The sequence below is a fragment of the Lepisosteus platostomus genome, chromosome 4, assembly GCF_059453375.1.
Source record: "Lepisosteus platostomus isolate fLepPlt1 chromosome 4, fLepPlt1.hap1, whole genome shotgun sequence".
NCBI classification, from domain to species: Eukaryota; Metazoa; Chordata; class Actinopteri; order Semionotiformes; family Lepisosteidae; genus Lepisosteus; species Lepisosteus platostomus.
The window spans coordinates 53857546-53877612 of NC_142614.1; the positions used below are offsets into that span (position 1 = coordinate 53857546).

The 20067-nt window shown below is 35.9% G+C and overlaps 1 protein-coding gene and 1 long non-coding RNA gene across 3 annotated transcripts in view; one reads left to right on the plus strand and one right to left on the minus strand.

Moving 5' to 3' along the window:
- LOC148673430 (uncharacterized) overlaps positions 1-20067 on the plus strand; it is a 399373-nt gene that overhangs the window by 308446 nt on the left and 70860 nt on the right. The gene's annotated exons all lie outside the window — the stretch shown is intronic.
- Positions 3128-20067, minus strand: part of sncaip (synuclein, alpha interacting protein) — a 53132-nt gene continuing 36192 nt past the window's right edge. Inside the window, exons 4-12 of one of the 2 annotated variants that reach the window (XM_088629874.1) lie at positions 14350-15212; positions 10739-10918; positions 9449-9562; positions 8609-8734; positions 7789-7958; positions 7470-7562; positions 6011-7067; positions 4977-5050; positions 3128-4121 (exon numbers count right to left, since the gene is read on the minus strand). In XM_088629874.1, the coding sequence (XP_088486000.1) occupies positions 4040-4121; positions 4977-5050; positions 6011-7067; positions 7470-7562; positions 7789-7958; positions 8609-8734; positions 9449-9562; positions 10739-10918; positions 14350-15212 (2759 nt within the window). In that variant the 3' untranslated portion in view covers positions 3128-4039. The remainder of the gene's footprint in view (positions 4122-4976; positions 5051-6010; positions 7068-7469; positions 7563-7788; positions 7959-8608; positions 8735-9448; positions 9563-10738; positions 10919-14349; positions 15213-20067) is intronic. The other variant, XM_088629876.1, reaches the window with a different exon arrangement.

A 20067-nucleotide genomic window follows, 5' to 3' on the forward strand; every position in this document is an offset into this window, starting at 1 on the left:
TGTGAAAATCTCTAGACACACTAGGCCCAAAAGAATAGCTATGAGGAAGAGACTATCTGGCCCATCTACCCCATTTGGTAGTTAGTAATTAATTAATCCAGAGTCTCATTCATCCTTTTTTGAAAGAAGCCAGGATATCGGTTTCAACAACATTACTGGGCAGATTGTTCCATACTCCCATAATACAAACAAATGCCTCTTGTTCTCAAGTTTTACATGCACTTCCACATAGTTTTGACTTGTGCCCTCTGGTTTGTATTTCACTGTTCATTCGGAAGAAGTCCACTGGGTTGAAATTGTCTGTAAGGATTTTGAATATTTGGATCAAATCCCCTCATCGTCTGTTCAGTCTGCTCAAGACTAAAACGATTCAGTCATTTAAAGCTGCCAATGTAGGGCATTCACTTTAGTGCCAGAACATACAGTATCTGGTTGCGCTTTTCTGGACTGATTCCAGGGCAGAAATATCTTTTTTGTAACACGATGACCAAAATTGTACACAATACTCTAGATGAGTACTTACTAGTATACAGTATTACACAAATTTAACATAAAATTCCTTGATGTAAATTGTATCCTAACATTTTGTGTGTTTCGCTGTTTCCACACATTGTGTTACAGATGTAAATGATGTGTCAAACACTTAAGTCTTCTCCATTAGTACTCTCTTCAAAAATAACATTTAGTTTGTAAAAAGCAAATAGCTCTTTTTAGTTTGTTTTTTGACCTTTGTAAAATACTCTGGAGTTGACTACATTACATGTCTGCAATCAGACATGTCCAGTCCTGAATTTTATTTAGATCTTTTGCAATTTATATGATGTTTGGTAATCTACCTGTTTTAATAGAATAGTTAGTAAACTTCACTTACTAACTTTACCAGAATCTAGATAATTGATTTAAATGGGGGTAAAGCAGTGGTTCTAGTGTATATATCCCTTTGTTGCTCCACTAATTACATCACTGCAATCTGACAATTTACCCTTTAGCCATACCCTGTTTTCAATTCAATTCAATTTCAATCTATTAACCAATTCTCAATGCAAACACGTATTTCCCCAAATGCCTACCCACCTGTAACTTGTGATTTATTCCTTAGAGGAATAAATATATGCATTCTGAAAATATAAATACATTACCTGTATATCGTATATGTGTCTATTACTGGTGTTGCTTCTTCAACTCAAAGAAGTTAATTGAGCAAGACCTACCTTTTCTAAATCCATGGATGCTGCCCCTGTCAAGTGTTGTGTCGATTGCTTATAACATTCCCATGTTTCCAAAAGTACAAGTGATAGGACACCATTCAGTCCTGGAAATGTATTAATCTTAAGTGCTTAAAGTACTTTACTACAGTAAAGTATTACCCCAAAATTCTGCCTTTACTACAGTATGTTAATTCTTAAGTATAACATGGAATAAAGTATTCTCTTCATTCGAAGAGCTTTTTAGACACATCTGCATACAAACCTTTGCAGGAAACAGTTGCTGTGTTTGGGTGTGGTTAGTACTAGGATGAGAGATGTCTTAGAAGATCTGGTGTTGTTATACTGTAAGTGGTCTTGATGCATCAGTAGGTTGCATTTTTCCCTTTGGACCAAAATACCTAAACAATTGCCCCAGTATGCCGACAGATAACACTGTGCTGTAGGAGGTGTCATCCTTCAGATAAAATGTTAAAAAGAGGTCCCAACAACTAGAAAATTAAATGTCCCATGGCATTATATGTAAAAGTAAGGATTGTTAATCCTGTGGTCCTAGCTCAGTTTCACTTTTGGCTTGTGCAGTTTGGCCTCTTTAAAATACCCCCCTTAATTCAAGAAGTAAATTTTCACTTTTCTACCTAACCTGCTGTGTTTGGTACTGTTGGTACATAATGGCTGCCAGATGGTTCTATATGTAAAGTGCTTTGGGATCCTTTGGAATTATAAAGCACTACACAATTGAGAAAATGTTACTGAAAGGAATTTTAGACTTCTAAGCACTAGAGTCCTCTTGTGCTAGCAAGGACATTTTCCATTCTTTTGAAACTGGCTAACTGGGCCAAAGCAGGGCAACTTCCATTTCCAAGTCATTTTATGGGTGACAAAAACTGGAGCCCTGTGTGGACCAATGGCCCTCTGTGGCCTAGCCTGCATTTTTGAAAATCCTTTTAAAATCTTCTTCGAAATCACTGCAGGAATTGAATTGTATTCTAGGCTATGCTGCAGTAACATTTCTGCCACACTAGGTCATCAGATATTTTGTGCAATGTAGCTTGCAATGCAAATTGCTCCTGCTGTTAGTATTATAATGACCATACAATTATGTTGTATGTAGTGCCGTTCATGCAAAAATCAAGATGGCTGGCTGGCTGCCCACTTTGTTTGGAAAATTGAGAACATCTGCATCGACCGAATTGGAACTTCTCAGATTTTATCAGCGTTCAAACCTACTTCAGACTTGCATCTTGAAGGCTGCAGTAATAGTATTGAGTCATCACATGCTTGGCAGTGTTAGAGGTGCTAGACACACTTAAGGCAAATAAATTGTCAGGGCATTATGGTATTCTATTAACGGTACTGAAAGAAACAAGATATGTTATCCATAACCTTTTAAAAATACTCTTTGTCACTGAAGACAGGGGTAATATGCACTGCAAGTGTAACAGCCATCCACGTTTGACCATTAAGGGGAGATCAAATTGAAGCAAGAATTATTGATCAATATGTCTTATATTCTGTCAGTCTTATTTGTATTACACTGATGTATGCACAGGGAATGAAAATTAGAAATAAGATAAAGCATCATTTACGTGACAATATGATTCTACGGGATAGTCAGCACAGATTCAGAAAATTCAGAATTCATAATTAATTTCAAGTTCTTTGAACAAATTAATACAAGTGAAAGATCCTCATAAATGATCAACTCTCAAATTTTGCTATCTCAAATTCTGCATTTAAAACAATGGCATAGACGGTAACACCTCTTTACGCAAAGAGCTGCAGAAGAATGAAACATGCTACCCTGGCAAGAAACAGCAGAATGAGATCTCTGATCAATTCACTACTATGTTTAGAAAGCTCCTTTATCAGTTGGGAATTATTCAAGGGAAATACACTGCTAAAAAGAGAGAAAAGAGAGGTGGTGGTCAGGGAGAAAGTCCCTCCCCTAATTTTATTAAAGTGTGTAAAATATTACAAATATAATACAGCCTGTGTTAGAGTGAATGGCATACTTCCCTAAAATAAAAAAAAAAATCAATTCTCCATTAAAAAAGGAGTGCTCATGACCTTCAATTTAGTAAAAAAAACCACAACAATCAAAACATAGTTTATGACCTCTATGTTATCTCTAAGTATGATTCATTTTGAAATGGCCTCCTCTGAAGACCTGGTAGTCTTACATCTGAAACTTAGAGCTATGTAATGGTGGTAACACTGAAAACCAATGCAAAAAATCCCACATATAAACAACTTTACACTAAACACAAATAGTTTACCACAGTGATTAAAAAGGCTGAAACCTCCATCTCTTGAAAATGTATTAAATCAAGAGACATACTACAGCTAAATAGCTTATCAATACATAGCTCATCATTAAAAAGGCATGCAGATTAAAAAAAAACAATGAAATAATACACTTTACAATTAAAAAATGACTTTAGAAAAGAATAACAAAGCCATATCTTCAAAAGATTTGTTGTTGCAAAAGCATTTTGTAAATTTAGATTTTCAATGTACTGTAGAAATACAGGTATAATGTAAATTTTCATGAGAAAGTGCATAGGTTCATAAATATTTGTAGCAAACAAGTGTCAAATAATGAGAAATAGAAAATTCTGAGTCTGTTACATGACCATTTCCAACTCTACCAAACACTGATCCATCTGTCAAAGCAGTTAATTGTGCAGTGTCTTATTGAAAGGCAGTGCTCCAAGCACTCTGGATCAATGGCTGTCCCTTGACTCCAGGTCTGCTTGAAGAAACTTGAAGAAGCCATTGGTAATCCTGTTAGAGTCTAGTAAGACAAGGTCCAGTAGATAAAATGATGACTCTTACAAGAAAAATTCCAGTAACTCTGGATCTTCTGCATTGTCTGTTGTTTTTTTCTCCAAACAGTTGATAAGTTCATCAGTGCTGCAAATAGAAAAAGAGAACACATTCAAACTCCAAAATATACAGTACATAACACAAGGAGCACTACTAAAGGGTGACTAACAGTGTAACTAGTATGATGAGTTCTAGTGAATGGGAAATGTTAAATTGAGGACTTTTCAAAACAAAATAATCTTATAGTGAGAAACTGGATTTCAAAGTATCTGCAGTTCTGAGAGTCCTAAAGGTGAAGCTAGAACACAAGTGTAAATGATGGGGAAGTACACAGAATACCTTTGGCGGTAGAATGAAATCTTTGAATTACAGTCGCTCGTAAAGCAAATGAGCTAGTTAGCTTCCTCTTGTTTGGAACCTTTCTTATAGTTTTTTAAGAAAACATGTAATAATCTAAGGAGACGCTTCATCAGCAGATGGCTCCAAATAAATCAAAACAAAAATTAATTAAAATCTATAATAAAGAACAGAGACCAATCCAATTCAGCCTGCTATTGAGACAACACAGCTCATTAACAGACACACAGGGTTACATTCAGAAATTCTTAATGTCGCACAAGTCCATTTACAGACTCCTGCTTAAACATACAAGTAAAGCTGAAACCTATTTGATTTCACATTATTAAAACTGGAATGCTCACATGAGAGTATGTGCATCTCAGATGCCATTACATTTGTTGTCTTCAGTATATACTGTACAGTATGTCCTTAGAAAATCTACATCCCTTTACTAATATTGGTTACCAAATGACTTTTAATCAATTAGGAATGAATAGGCTGACATAAAAATGACAGAAGAAAAGCTGCTGCATAAATGTAAAACAGTATACTTTGCAAAAAGAATTTTTTTTGAGAAGCCTGACAATTCTCTGAGAAACATACCATGCAGCGTACATGTTATGAAGGCCATCAGTAATCAGCATGCAAGGCAGATTGGAATTGAAGATACAAGGATCCTAAAAAAGTGCAGGGTAAATGGGTTTTGAGCGATCATGCAAAAATACAACAAGCAACCCCATGCAGAGAATGAAAGCTGAAAACAGAATCATTATCAATTCCGTTACAGTATTTCTTGTCTCCATAAGAGTCAATATAAAAGTATAAAAAATAATCTTTTTTCTACTCCAGTTATGTCTCTGGCATTAAGAACAAAAATACCTACAGGTATGTTACTTATTTACATTGGAAGCTTATGAAGGATACCAACTTGTATTTGAAGAAGCAGGGTAAAATAACAATATTAATAACTACAGGGACAAAATACAAATGATGCAGAAAAATGTGAACAAATAAAACAAAATGCACTTCAGTAGATATTGTAATCTAGTGTTCATCAGAAGTGCAAAAGTAAAATGACTGAGATAATCTACTGTAAACTAAGTTTTAACATAAGATTAAAACACAGCAGTATAACAGTCTCCATGGACTTTCTTACTAATAAACATTTATTTAAATACAGACCTGATAATCACTAAGTGTGATATGAAATGGTTATAAAATAAAGTGCTCGCAGTACGTTTTAGAACAACAAGCACATACTTGCCCATGTACATTTACGTACTCAAAACTAAAAGAACCTTATCTAGAATTCACAAAATAATTTTCATTCATCTGCTGTTGACTTTGATAACATATGCAGTACCATATTTTTGCAGCTCTGTACATTGGTTTGGATGCATTATACTGTATATGCCCTGTGCACAAAAGGCTGCAAGTGCCATTTTAACAGGAAAACTTTATGGTACTCTAACACATCTTGCTAAATTCCATGGAAGACTGAAGATTTTTTAAATGTTAACACTATACAGGATTTTGACAACATAGCAGCACATTTATATATAGTATATGCCAATACAGTACATGCAAGCAACAAAACAACGAAACACATCAAAAGTCATATTCTATACCGCACTCACTGTCTTGCCCTTTAACTTTGTGTGGCTAATTTGGTTTGCTTTTGTGTCTGAAGATTTTCTTCCGGTTGAATTCAGTAGTAAACCTGAGGCTGGTGCTTTTACCACAGGCGCCAAATGGTAATTGTTATTGTTATTGTTCTGATTTCCACTCAGGGACTCCATTATAGATCTGAATGTTCCAAATGGTCTTTTCCACGTATCTCCTGAATCAGTGCTGGGGGGAGTTCTGGGCATAGTTTTATCCCCTTCTTTTCCTTTGATACTACTACTTTCACTTTCTGTTTGCTCAATTTGCACAACAGGTTCCTCAAAGGTTACCCTAAGTTTCAAGTTTTGAGATGTCCTCCTTTTAGATGATGGAGACTTCAGGGCACTTTTTGGGCTTGTGGTAACTTTTTGATTACTGACACTGTCAGTTCCAGACTGGGGCATTTCCCCAGTCATTCCAGCTCTTGTCAGAATTCCAGCCTGGTAGTGTGATTCGAAATCTGGGTCGCTGCCTTCTGAAGTTGGAGAGGGGCTGTGTCCATCCACAGATTTGGAAACACTGTTGGCAAAGGCATATTTTCGTGCCGAAGCATGCTTTTTGATCATTAAGTGTAAGCTTTCAGTACATTCCACGTTTTCTACAATTGGCAGTGGTCGGGGTTTGTCTATTCTCTTGACTGGTGTGTTTTTTTGCTCTTCTGAGTGATAGGAGTCTGTGTCTGACTCACTGAGAGAACGCTGCATGATCTGTCTCAGTCTAGCTAGTTTGAGATCTCTTTTCTCTGCTGGCATCCTCCTCAGAATCTTGGGGCCTACTCCAAGACCTTCCTTCTGCCCATCCTGGAATTCCAGGGAAAGTTTCTCCTGTGTACACACATTCTCTGCAATCTCCTTTCCCAGCAGTTGTCGCAGGATCTTATCAGAATCTTCCTCCTTCTGCCTGAAGAGCCTACGGCCTGCCAGGTTGCCAATACAGCTCCTCTGAAGTGCTGACTGGGCAGGGTCCATTGATCTGTGCTCAGGAGAAAAGGGCCCTTGAGGCCTGCTTACTGCAGTGGACACAGAGGAGCTAGCAAAAATAAGAACAAAATGAAAAGTTAAAATATAATAATATGGCATCAATATAGTATAGACAGGGCTGCAGTAGAGTAAGTGCTGCAGTAGATAAGAAAATTATCAGGAGTAGTCTGATCATTTCAAAATGTGCTTAAAAATAAAGAACGCTAGTTTGCTTTCAGAGTTTTTAAGCACACTTCCTCCCAATGTAACACTTGTTGAATTCAGGATATTCTTTAAAGGAAACACAGAGAAACATTCACGTTTTACAGTACACAAAAACAACAACGTTATCCTGTATTACTGTTCGACTTGTTCCCACAGATTCTCGCACATCAATGCTATCAACCAGTTTTCAAAACATATAGTGGACAACAGTTAAATTACAGAACTGAGCTGGGTCACAAGAGCACACCTGGGAGTGTCGGCCAATGTGCCCTCTTCCATCTGCTGTGGTTCCAGTAGTTGCTGCAGCTGAGTTTGCAAAGTGATTCTTTCAGTAGTTTGCCTGCAAGCATAAGATACCATACAGTTAGATCAACTGTACAATAGAATTTTACCATTCATAATATTTTGTTATAATCATTTTGGAATTATTTTGATTGTCAGATTCTAGCTATACAGTAGATTCTCTTTCTTTAAATCCCCAATGAAAATGCTACAATGTGTACAGCCTCCAAATACACATTCTTCTTTCCATAACATAATAATAACAACATAATTCTTCTGCTTACTCTTTCAGCTGCTTGGTTAATTTCACAACCTGCGATGCCAGGGACATGCACGTTTCCACAACCACCAAGTAACGCGAGCATGTGGTATGGCCTTGTCGCTCAGCAACCTGAGAAGGCTTTTCTCCTTGTTGGTTCTGAACGGTGACATTGGCACCATATTCCACGAGGGTCTGTGAAAGCAGGGACAAGCTGTTAATATTGAAGATCTCAATCACACATACTGCAAGAATAACTACCAGGTTATTTACAGTAGCATCTATCCCTATATTAGATATTATATAGATACAATACAACATCAACAATATAAGAATCCTACAGATGGGATTCTAATCCTGACAGAAATCATTAACATTATGAAGTTACTTAAATAATTCAAGTTAAAAAAGTCGCCTTTGAAAAGACAGTGTAAGTCCAGGCATCCCTCCATTTTCAAATCCCTCCAATTGGTTCTCGAATCCCAGAAAAATTACACAATAATTATCAAACTTACTTTTGTGTAGTACAAAAAAATTAAAATCACAACAGAATTAATTTTTATGTTAATTACTGACCATTAAAAACTTGATGAGTAGTTTCTCCAACTACAATAACATACAGACATTGATACAGATAGAATATATACATTGATACAGATCAATGGAATTACACTTGTAATGGAAAAAATGCTTGTATTTCATGAAATACAGTATGTACTGTATTAATTTGGATGTGTCGTTGTAGCAAAATTTGTTATATGAACTTGATGGACAATACATGCTACACACTGAAGTGTATTTCTCAATGCTACACACTGAAGTTTATTCTAGTCTGAAATATGTACCTGAATACAGCCTAGATGTCCATGCTGAGATGCAGTATGAACTGCACTGTTTCCATAGTGGTCAACTTCATCCAATGAAATCCCTTGTTCCTGCATGAACTGCAGTAACCACAGGAGAATCTTTTCCTGAAGAGGAAGAAATGAAAAGAGTTCAGCAGGATGAGCTATTAATATGACTTTTTAACAGTTTCACTATATATTAGATTAAACTGTTATTCATTTGGCTGAGGTTTTTAGCCAATTTATATTCTTGCCTATTTATTCATCAGAACATTTTACTGAAACAATGCAAGTGAAGCTCAGATAACAGTAACAGCAGTGCTACACCAGTGTAAAACAGAATGTAGGGCAAAATCTTTCTTATTACGAGTCTAGAGCCCTAACGTTCCCCCAACTCTGCAAGTAAATTAAGGATTTAAGCTGTTACTGATTAATAGTGGGGCCATTCCATTGTGAAAGTAACATATCTCAAACACTAATAGACAGTATGATCATTTTAAACATCAATATTCTAACCATCCAAGCTTCCTTGAAGACAAGGTAATTTTTGATCAGACATTCTATGGACAAAATCTTGATATCAAGAGCTAAAAAGCATATTGTTGATCTCAAGTTACAAGGGTGCCTGGATAAGTATAAAAATGATTGCTTCAGTAAACCATATCTCAGAAACTACTTGAGATATTATTGTAAACGTCTGCCTCAAGTTCATCTTCCATGGGACATTCCATGTATGTGCTGCAATTTGAGGTTGAGGCTGACATGCTAAAATTGTTTCACACAGGATGATTTAAAAACAAAACAAGTTCATGTGCTGTTTAAAATGGTCTGTTGCCTTACCTGTCCATAACACGCAGCATAGTGAATGAGGCTGGGGTGGTCTCTAGTGCAGCTCAGTTCTGCGATTGCCTCCGTTTCACTCACCATCCAGCGGACACACTCCAGACGGCCGTTCTGCAGCAAAAAATGTTACAGTCTTTCAGTATAACACAATTGAGATGCATATAAATAAATAGATGATATTATACCAAGTATTTCTTAAATTAGACACCTTATATATTAATATTAATATTTTGTCTAAAATGAATTCAAAAAGAGAATATAAATTGCATTTTGAATTTAAAAAAAAAGAGTTCTTTACACCAAGGGTTGTGGGAGGGTGGAACAAACTACCCAGCCAAGTTGTTAAAGTCATTACAGTGGGCTCTTTCAAGAGGCAGCTGGATTCCTGCATCAATGCACTACTAGGAATTAAATTAGATAGATGGGTCCAAAGGCTTCCTCATGTTTGTAAGCTTTCTCATGTTCTTATGTAAACAACATCACGTAATCTAGAAAGGAACAAACATACTGTATAGAAGAGGTTTAATAATTTTTTGGTATAAAGTATCAATCGTATCATATATTCATTTAAAGCTTTACAAAGTAATGCACTGAGCATTTCAATTTGGCCAGCAGCCATATCACCCTGCAACTCACAACTGGCAACCCACTGAAGCTAACCAGGTGTGAGCCTGGTCAGTACCTGGATGGGAGACCTCCCGGGAAAAACTAAGGTTGCTGCTGGAAGAGGTGTTAGTGGGGCCAGCAGGGGGTGCTCACCCTGCAGTCCATGTGGGTCCTAATCCCCCAGTATAGTGATGGGGACACTATACTGTAAACAGGCGCCGTCCTTTGGATGAGACGTAAAACCGAGGTCCTGACTCTCTGTGGTCATTAAAAATCCCAGGGTGTTTCTCGAAAATAGTAGGGTGTAACCCCGGCGTTCTGGCCAAATTTCCCATTGGCCTTACCAATCATGGCCTCCTAATAATCCCCCTCTATGAATTGGCTACATTACTCTGCTCTCCTCCCCACTGATAGCTGATGTGTGGTGAGCGTTCTGGCGCACTATGGCTGCAGTCGCATCATCCAGGTGGATGCTGCACATTGGTGGTGGTGGAAAGAAGTCCCCATTACCTGTAAAGCGCTTTGAGTGGAGTGTCCAGAAAAGCGCTATATAAGTGTAAGCAATTATTTTTTATTATTATTTATTTACAATTTATTATTATTATTATTATTATTATTATTATTAATTTTACTCATTTGCTACTATTGTATGGCAATAATTTGTGCCGGTGTTCCTCTTACCTTGATGGAGAGGCCGGCAGGAGTGAGCTGCTCATTGTTGCGCTCACTCAGACAGTCTTCTCCCATGAGAGAGGTGAGGTGCTGCAAGCATTCAGCGTGCCCCTGGGAGGCTGAGACATGCAGTAGGTTGTTTCCATTCTCATCATGGATCGTCTCCAGATTATCCACTGCTAAATGAGGCTATCAGCCATAGAAGAGAAAAATATGGGAGTTAACAAGCATTAATAAAATGCAACATTATTTCTAGAAATAGTGTAAATGATATCTAATTTCCTTGCCATACCATATACAGATGTATCAATATACTAAAAGGGATGAGGGTGCCTAGAACTATCTACCAAGTCATGGCATTCAATCAATTTTCACTGGGATACTTCTACAGACAGTAGAGTGAAATATCAATGGTATATTACAGAACAAATCAGCTAGATTTATTTTCTTTGTAACCTTTTTTTTTCTTCAGTTCTGAATCTGTTGTCAACTGTATTTCAACTATGTTATTAAAGAAAAGCCCACATTTATTTAATTAAAACCTCAAAACATAACTGGAGAACTTACCTTCCAGTTTAGTCTTCACATTTAACATTACTAAGTTTTACTAGATAAAGACTTGCTCAGTTTTATATTTTCATCTTTAAATCAACCAAAATCTCTTACAGACCCAGTAGAATACTGGTAAAGAGAACAGAACAACTTCTACGGATGTCTACGACAAACATGGTAAACATTGGCCTTCGACATTCCATGAATGACCATGACCATGGGATTACCAAAACTACATGAATAGTCACAAGGGCTCTAAGGGAGTGAGTCCTGTAATGAATTGCAAAAAAGCATTTCTTGTCCCCAATACTACTTTCACCTAAATGATATTGCTATGCCAAAATGACAAAACCAGTGGCAGTCGAACATTATGGGCTACAGTGTTCTAGCCCCACCAGTTCACTTGAGATACCATCAGTGTCCAACATATAATTCACACTCATTAATTTCTTACTGTACATCTTCCCCTGGTTTAAAGCAATCAGTTTTTTACAATTCCAATGATGTGAATCATGTGGATAAACCCCCACAGGTGAGGGATATGGTGCGGGGTTAGAGGGAGAGAGACACGAACTAGGCATTAGCTAAGATTTTATTAAATACAGTATTAAATACAGAAGTCAACTGAAGCCAATCTCCAATAGCACCAAATTTATGATTAGTTAAGAGCATTTACCAGAAGAATAGAATCATTTATCTGAAATCCTAGTACATGACCTTGTGTTTTAGGATTTAAGGTAATATAACTTCAAATAAAGTGTATGATGAAGCCAGAGAGACAGATTCCTGCACTGTAACATCTGACCCAAGTGACATAGGGGCTTATTAGTAAGTGTTGACAAAGTTTGTTTTTTTGTTCAAAAATATTTATGGCTTTAGTAGTGAATCAGTAAATTCTACGTGCAACTATCTAGTCTTTGGGCATTTACTAGCTTATTTTTTCACTATAGCTTGAAATGTATAATTTATGTCTACTCTTGGTTTTTCTGGGTCAGTCAGCTGTGCCTTTTTGTTTCTTCTTTTTACTTTTTTATACTGTATGTATTACACATATAACTGTACAGTGCTTAGAGTTTTTTTTAAACTGCTAAATTAAATATTATATAATTTTCAGGCAAAAATAATTTAAAAAGCTAGTCAGATACCATTATGTTTCCTAGCACTGCAACATAAGCTGAGGGAAAAATTAATTGTCATTTATACATTTCCACAGATTTGATTGCAACAAGAGATGGGTGTCCATACACAGAAATGCAAAGGATACTGGTCAGGCAGTATGAACAATACATTGGTGAATACCAACTTATATACAGTTTTCTGAAGTTTGCTGCAAACTGTTGTCAGTATTTGCCACTTAAGGCTGTCAAAGTTAATTATAAACAGTAGATAAGAAATAAAAAACTGCATACATATGAAAAATTTAAAGAGGGTATGTAATTATATTTAATACAAATGTGACAGTAGTGCTGCTGTTTTTAATATGTTTCTGATTTCAGTTGCAGTGTCATCAGTACACAAACCCAAGGACTTGTGCTTTCATTCTGGTTTTAAAGACCTGCGGATAAAGAAATAATGCTGGAAGATCTGGGAATAATGTCCTTGTAGCTAAAACACCATTTTTTTCAGAATGTATTTAATTTACAGAAATAATATGGAAATTATTTGAGTGAGGAGCCAGCATTTTCTTTTTAATATATGAGCAGTTTTTGTGTTTAAACAAATTTACTGGAGAGTACAGTGCATGTACTGTAGCAAAAGTCACTGAGAATCAACTACATGAAAAGCAGATAAAGTACATGGCAATAAGCATTATGTTCTCAGAAGTGAAATTTAACATGACTTTACTTTTCCTGGACAACATTAGAAATTATAGGCTGGAGCATTTCAGGCTAGCAAGTTTATAGTTTCAGGTTAAAGCCAAAACATATCATGTGGGAGGTATAGCTGTAAATGGGGACATAAGCTAGATAAACCAAGCTAGTGTTCTGTTTTATTTTTAAAATATTTTCTGTTACAAGGTGTCAAAACAGAAAGTCAAGTCTCCCCACACTTCTGATGCAATAAATGGCATTATTTTAAAATGTATTATCCCATACTCCAGATATACATAAATTAGAATAAATAGATTGCTATGAAAACATGACAATATACAACGCCTATGACACTGCAAAATCTTTACAGCACTTCAGCAAGCACTTTATAAAATGCATATATATTATGTTCTTTTAGACTGTCTTCAATATATTACAAATCAATACTTTTTCCTTATAAAACTATTGAATTTCTTTTTGAATTTGTTGTAGTTCACATTTAATCTGAACAATGTTATACCAGGATATTTACTATGATTAACAGATAAAAGATACAGTACCAACTTTATTATATAAACCTTTAGACATACTGTAAAACTTCACAGTACATTATTTCATCCACACGGTAAAGAAAATTATTTTCCCAATGTAAAGATTTATTAATTAACTCTGACGGCTTTGGGGTCTTTAACAAAAGAAATGCTATAGCTCACTGGGCTTGTTTGTATATTATGGTGTGCATTCAAATCTGGTTTCTCTGGCAACACATTAGCATGGTGTTTGATCAGAGGCCTGAAACTAACTAAAAACTCTACTGTGGGTCAAAGGAGACTTGTGTACTATGTGAACTGCTGCTTTAACAACTTGACACAAACAGTGCTGAATAATAATGAGCACTTTACAGAGCTCCCTCTGTTCCCAGACACAGGACTCTGAATAATGTGCTAATCCCTGAATAACTGTGGATAAACAAATTATGAATGCAGGTTGTGTATTTCCTTACTTCATCAGATATTACATGAAGTATGAAGAACATGCTTTTTGAAATGATTAAATGTATCGGTTTAGAATAAATCAGTGCTTGATGTTTTATGGTGGCTGCAATACATTTTATCACTTTTTTTTCTAAAAGCAAGGTCGAAATAAGTACCGCTTACATTGAACTGAAAAAATAACTAAGTCAGTGTAAGACAATCTCCTCTCGGAGCTTGACCACTCAATCACCCCCTTGCGTCTGCAAATTTTCTGCAAACTCACCAGCAATGATATCTGCCCTTCTCTGACAATGTTGAGGATGCTCTTGACTTTCTTTGCCTCTTCGTTTCGCTCTCCTTGCACTCCCACGTTGGTCCAGGTCCGGTTGCTATTTTCGTCCAGTTTACTCTCTGCAGACACTGGGTTCTGCAACTGGAATATTCTGGGTTGGCAGTTGGGCATTGTTTTATCTCCCTTATGAACATGGGAATCAGCAAACGTCCTGCCTGGAAAGTTTTTACCTTGGGTTTCAGCCTCGGGAACGGAGCCACAGCTAAGCAGATTCTGTGAAAACTCTAATCCTGCAGCCGAGTAGCTGTGCTGGTCTGGGACAATAGCCTGCGCCTTTCTCAGCTCTGAGCTTTTCACAGGAGACAGCACGCAGAATTGTGTCATGCTTGCTGGCAGGTTCTCACAGTTTACTACTGAGCAGGTCTTGTTTCCATGACCTTTGTCATTTGAATTCATACCCACAGTTCTTTTTTCCGGGGCTACCTTGGGGAGACTGGAGAGCTGATGATTTGACTTGATATAAGGCACATCCAGAATTTCATCCATGTCCAGGTCATAATGCTCAAGCTCCCCAAATAATACACCAGAACCACAATCTTTGCTTTTAAAGCCCTGACTGTCACTGGGAGACAGGTTGGACTGCTGCAGCTTTTCAGAAGACTCTTCTTTGTTGAAGTCTTCTTTTTGGTTTGATTGGTCATTGTCCGTTTCATTGTCTGTGGTTTCTGGCTGGTGCTTCAGGGGTGAAACCCTTTTAACTGGTCTAAATTTGCTGTAAACTTCTGCTATGCCAGTAGGTTTAATTCCATTTCCACTATGTGATGAGACAGCAGTACTCCAGTTTGTTCCTGGAACTAATGAAAAACAACTCATTTAAGAATAAGACTCTTATAACGGTTTACTCATGTTAAGATCACTTTTATGTCCTAATCTAGACAAACAGAACAAAATAAAAAAGTCTTTAAATATATATTTTTTAATTAACATGAAATCCTGTTCAAAATGTATATTAAAAATGCTTCACATGGAACAGTTCCTATAATGCTAAACATGTAAGTAAGCTTACAAAGAGTTCTAACGTGGAATTATGGTTTATCAAGCTGTCATGGTGTATAAACGTTAAGTGTTATTTAAACAAAACTTTTGTATTAAATCAATGATTCATTTTCAATTAACAAAGGTTCGTTTAAACTCGTGAAAAATATAATTAAGTAAGGGGCAATCTTAGTCCTTCCCTGTGCATGAAGAACTTTACACTTGTAGCAAACAGTCTGTAATTTATTTAGCTAGTATTCTAATGCTTTAATTATTCCTTGGATTATTGTTTGGATCATTTTACCATGACACCTTAAGCTGCTTAACTGCATTCCTGCCAGAAAAGACCTTTGTAGACTACTACCAAACACAAGCAAATTGATCTCCAATAAAGTCCCTAAAGAATTTCTCCTGGTTCTACTCACAAGACATGCAGATAAATTGACTCCATGCTTCTATGTCAATTTACAGAAAGACAAGAAACACAATAAGCTCAAAATGGTTTACAACTAAGACACAGACATAGTCATTTGGTTTATGAAAATACCAAGCAAAAAAATGAAATACAGTGCTATCAAATGATTCAGGAATGTGAACATTCGAGGAGTCAGTGTTTTACAGGCAGATATTTACCACATACTGTACAGTATCAGTAATACACAAGCAATACCTGAATTCTACAGCATACTGTAGGTAAGAAAACAAGCACAAATATCCTCAAAAATGTAGCTTAAGTCAAGAACTTTTTTGGCACAGAGATGCCCTTCCCCAAGATGTCACTATTTAACACTGCATGAAATGACCCCTCCGATGTCTAAGTCCTTCATAATTTTTGTTACACTGCTTGAATCACTTTGTACTGGATCCTTATAATGAAGACTCCCTTAAAGTTATTTATCATTTATTCATAACTTCAAGGTTGGATCCTGAAATAAACCAGTAACACCAAAAGAGATTAATTCTTGCACAGTCTTCTTGTAGGGTCGTATTAATTAAAATGAATTAGAAAGGAGATGAAAAAATTTCTTTGAACATGAACATCAAAGAAATGCCAGCTTATGGCTTTAGATTTCCTTCTCAGATCAATTTAACCTTCTTCCTAATCCTTGTTTCAGGGGAAGATTGCCATAAAGACAGACTGTAAGCACATTCAGATATAAATCCAGAACCAACGGGCACTTTTGAAAAGAACAGAGCCCCAAGGTTCTAAAAATATGGGGAGAAACAAGTCAAGAAGCCATTTGTAAAAACTGGAAATGTATTATACTATCTAGATGTCATACATTTCTGGGAATTCTTATCATTAGCTTCACTGGGGTGAGGCAATGTACTGAAAATCTAAAAAAATAAGACAATGTGAATTCCTTTCCCCTTCTTAGGATTATTCATAGGCCAGAGTCTATAGTATTTTTCATGTGTTTTGTTACATTTTGCAATTGTATGGACCCTCAGTGTAACTGAATTTCAAAAACCTTCTCAGAAGAAAATAAGTGGGCTATAAACATTTACTGTAGAAGCAGCTTAGAAAAGCAGCCTTAATTAAGCCATACTGTAAATTAATAATAACCTCCTTACCTAGTTTAGGGCTATGAAGGCCTAAAACTTCTAAGGTTTTTCCATAAATGGTAAATACAAATGAAGATTGTAAATGTGACTCTAAAACAAAGTAAAACTACTGTAGAGTATTTTACAATGTTGTAAAATTAGTAGGCTTTTACAGCCCAATCATTGTCAAACAATCCTGTGGCGTAAAACAAAGAATGGATTGTATTTTTTAAATGTATGCATTCTGTAAGATTTAGGAGTTCACAAAAGACTGCACTTCTATGTTGGTTTTATTTACATGTAAAATTCTTTCCAAGTGATATAGGAAAATGAATGCCATATGTTTCCCAGCTGTTTTGTTCTGACAGGAACCATTAAAGGCTGCATGGAAATGAATTCTGTCTGGACCTTACAAAAACATTTTTTTCTATGCAGACAGGTCTAGACAAGAAAAACAGTGAGTTGACTATTGAATCTCTTCAAATCCCTCTCATTGTGTTAAGTCCCATTTTATTTTTGATTTTATATATCAAACCACATGTAAGAAATACTTTCAGAAAGTAATTTTGAATCTTAAAATACTGGACAGTACCCAGCAAAATATATTGAGGATATGTGTCAATGATTTAAGCTTTGAGTAAGAAGAGCACATTTCCATTGTTTAAGATAGTTAAATTTGTCCCGAATCATGAAAGAGAAACATCATTTGCTGTATTAAATTGTTGTTTTAAATAAGGATTTTAACTTTCTTTCACTATAATGAAAATGACTGTGTTATATGAAATAATATGCAGAAGTAATGCAGGATTTAGAATAAACAAATATCTTTAAGTCATTTTAATATACAAACATGGGCTGTTTCTAATAGGTTTTTAGTATTTAAGTATTGTCTCAATACATTGGTTTATACTGTGCAACAGATCGCAAAAAGCTAAAATGTTTTATTTGTTGTTTTATCTGAGATCTGCAGTAATTAGAACAGCCATACACTTAATAAATTGACATTAACTACACAATCCAATAAGAAATTAATAAAAAATGAATTATATTCCAACATTATATCCACTGTATTTACATACATTAAATTAGTTTCACACCTTTTTAGAATAAAATATCGGTCCGAGAATTTTTCTCTAATTTGTAGATTCACTCTCTGAAGAGAGTGTTATACAGTAAGTTAATAGCAGCAGACTCGATAGACATAGAGTTTAGAATATGCAGAAATTACTATAGTTAAAGGAATGAATGCTTCAGTATCTTAAACATACCAAGAGGCATATAAAAACAAAAAAAAACAAAGAACATGAACATGAACAAAACTAGTACAAAAACATAAGAAACAACTCTGTCATCAATACTGGGCCACTACATGAGGTAAAATGTGTTATTTAGCAGAAAGACGAGGAAGAAGCAGCTCCTTTTGTTGGTCCTCTTAAGTTCAGGTTCTTTGAGGACACAGTTTCTTCTGCAACGCTATCAGCTTCAATTAATTTTAACCAGTTGCAACAGTGGAGTGTAATAACAGTAGGCACCAATGAGTCATTGGTTTGACTCATGTCCAACCTGGTAGTGCTCAATAGTTACTAAAGCAGGCTTTGTCGTCTAAATGTTTATAGTCTATAAGTAAATAGAGAGGTCAGAGAAAATATTTTGTAAAATGCTTTCTCCTTTTAGGTTAAGGGACATGCTGTTAAAAATAAATATTTGAAAGTATCAAAAGTGATTTTTATCTATAATTATAACTATTACTTTTAAAGGAATTCTTTCCTGTGTTATTATTAAACTATTATCATACCACTTCCTGGCGTGAAATGACCTTCACTTTCATTATTCAGGAAATTCTTCCTCTTGTTTTCTCTCCTGATTAACTGGTACACAACTGTATTATTTTCATTATGAGGAATTTGTGGTGCCAATATTCTTCTTAAGGACAGCACTATGGTGCAGTTGTTAGTATTGCTGCCTCACGATGCTGAGGTACAGTAGTGTTCAATACTGGGTTCAATTCCTGGGGTGCTGTCTGCGTGGAGTTTGTATTTCTCCCCATGTTTGCATAGGCTTCCTCTGGGAGTTCTGATTTCCTCCCACAGTCGAAAGACATACTGGTAAGTTAACTGCATTCTAGGAAAATTTGCCTTGAAGTGAGTGTGTGTTTGTGTCTGTGCTTGCCCTGTGATTGACTGATGTCCCATTCAGGGTGTACATTTCACACGCTGCTTGGCAGGGATAGCCTCCAGCTCCCTTGCAACCCTGTATCAGATAAAGCAGTTAGAAAATGTATGTATGGATGGATGGATACACTTTTTATTTATATAAACAGTAAGGGGACACTCGTCTGCACTTTATAAGCGTCAAAAAAGAAGGCTGTATGTTTTTATTCTCTCTAAGGGATATTTCAATCAGCATGGAAGGGGAGTCCCCATTACCTGTAAAGCGCTTTGAGTGGAGTGTCCAGAAAAGCGCTATATAAGTGTAAGCAATTATTATTATTATTATTATTTCATAAGGCCATTTGTGACTAAAGACTTATATACTCTATAATAGGAACGGAGTGCAAATTGTGAGAAAATAACTTTAAGCAGCTGAGGTCAAGCTGCACTTTGATTTGCAGTAAAGATGCAACTGTTCCACGTGTAACTCTTGGCTTCCGAAGGCTAAACAGCTGAACTAAATAAAAGTTGCCTATTGTTTTTTATCTTAAAATGTTGTAAATAAAAAATAACATATACATAATATACAACTAAAATATTTTTATTCAACGTTTTTTCCATTATTTTAAGAAAAATATAAAAGCATATGATAGTTTATCCTCAATGTGCATCTACTACTCATATTATTGATATGTTTTGTAGTTTCTGATCAGAGGGTGGTGCTGTTGTTCAGTGATGCTGGACAGGAAGCAGGCATTACAATCATTGAAAAGTTCTAAAACTCTGAGATGCTGAATTACCATTGTCAATCGTATTACATATTTTACTATTGTGCATGTTATTTATATTGTTATTTACATACTGTACAGAGCCAACTTTGAGTACATCAGTAGCTTTATCTATTACGCTCTGCCAGTGGGGTGTTCCTATCATAGTTAGCCAATGACAGATTCTCAGACAAATTTCATATTAAATATTT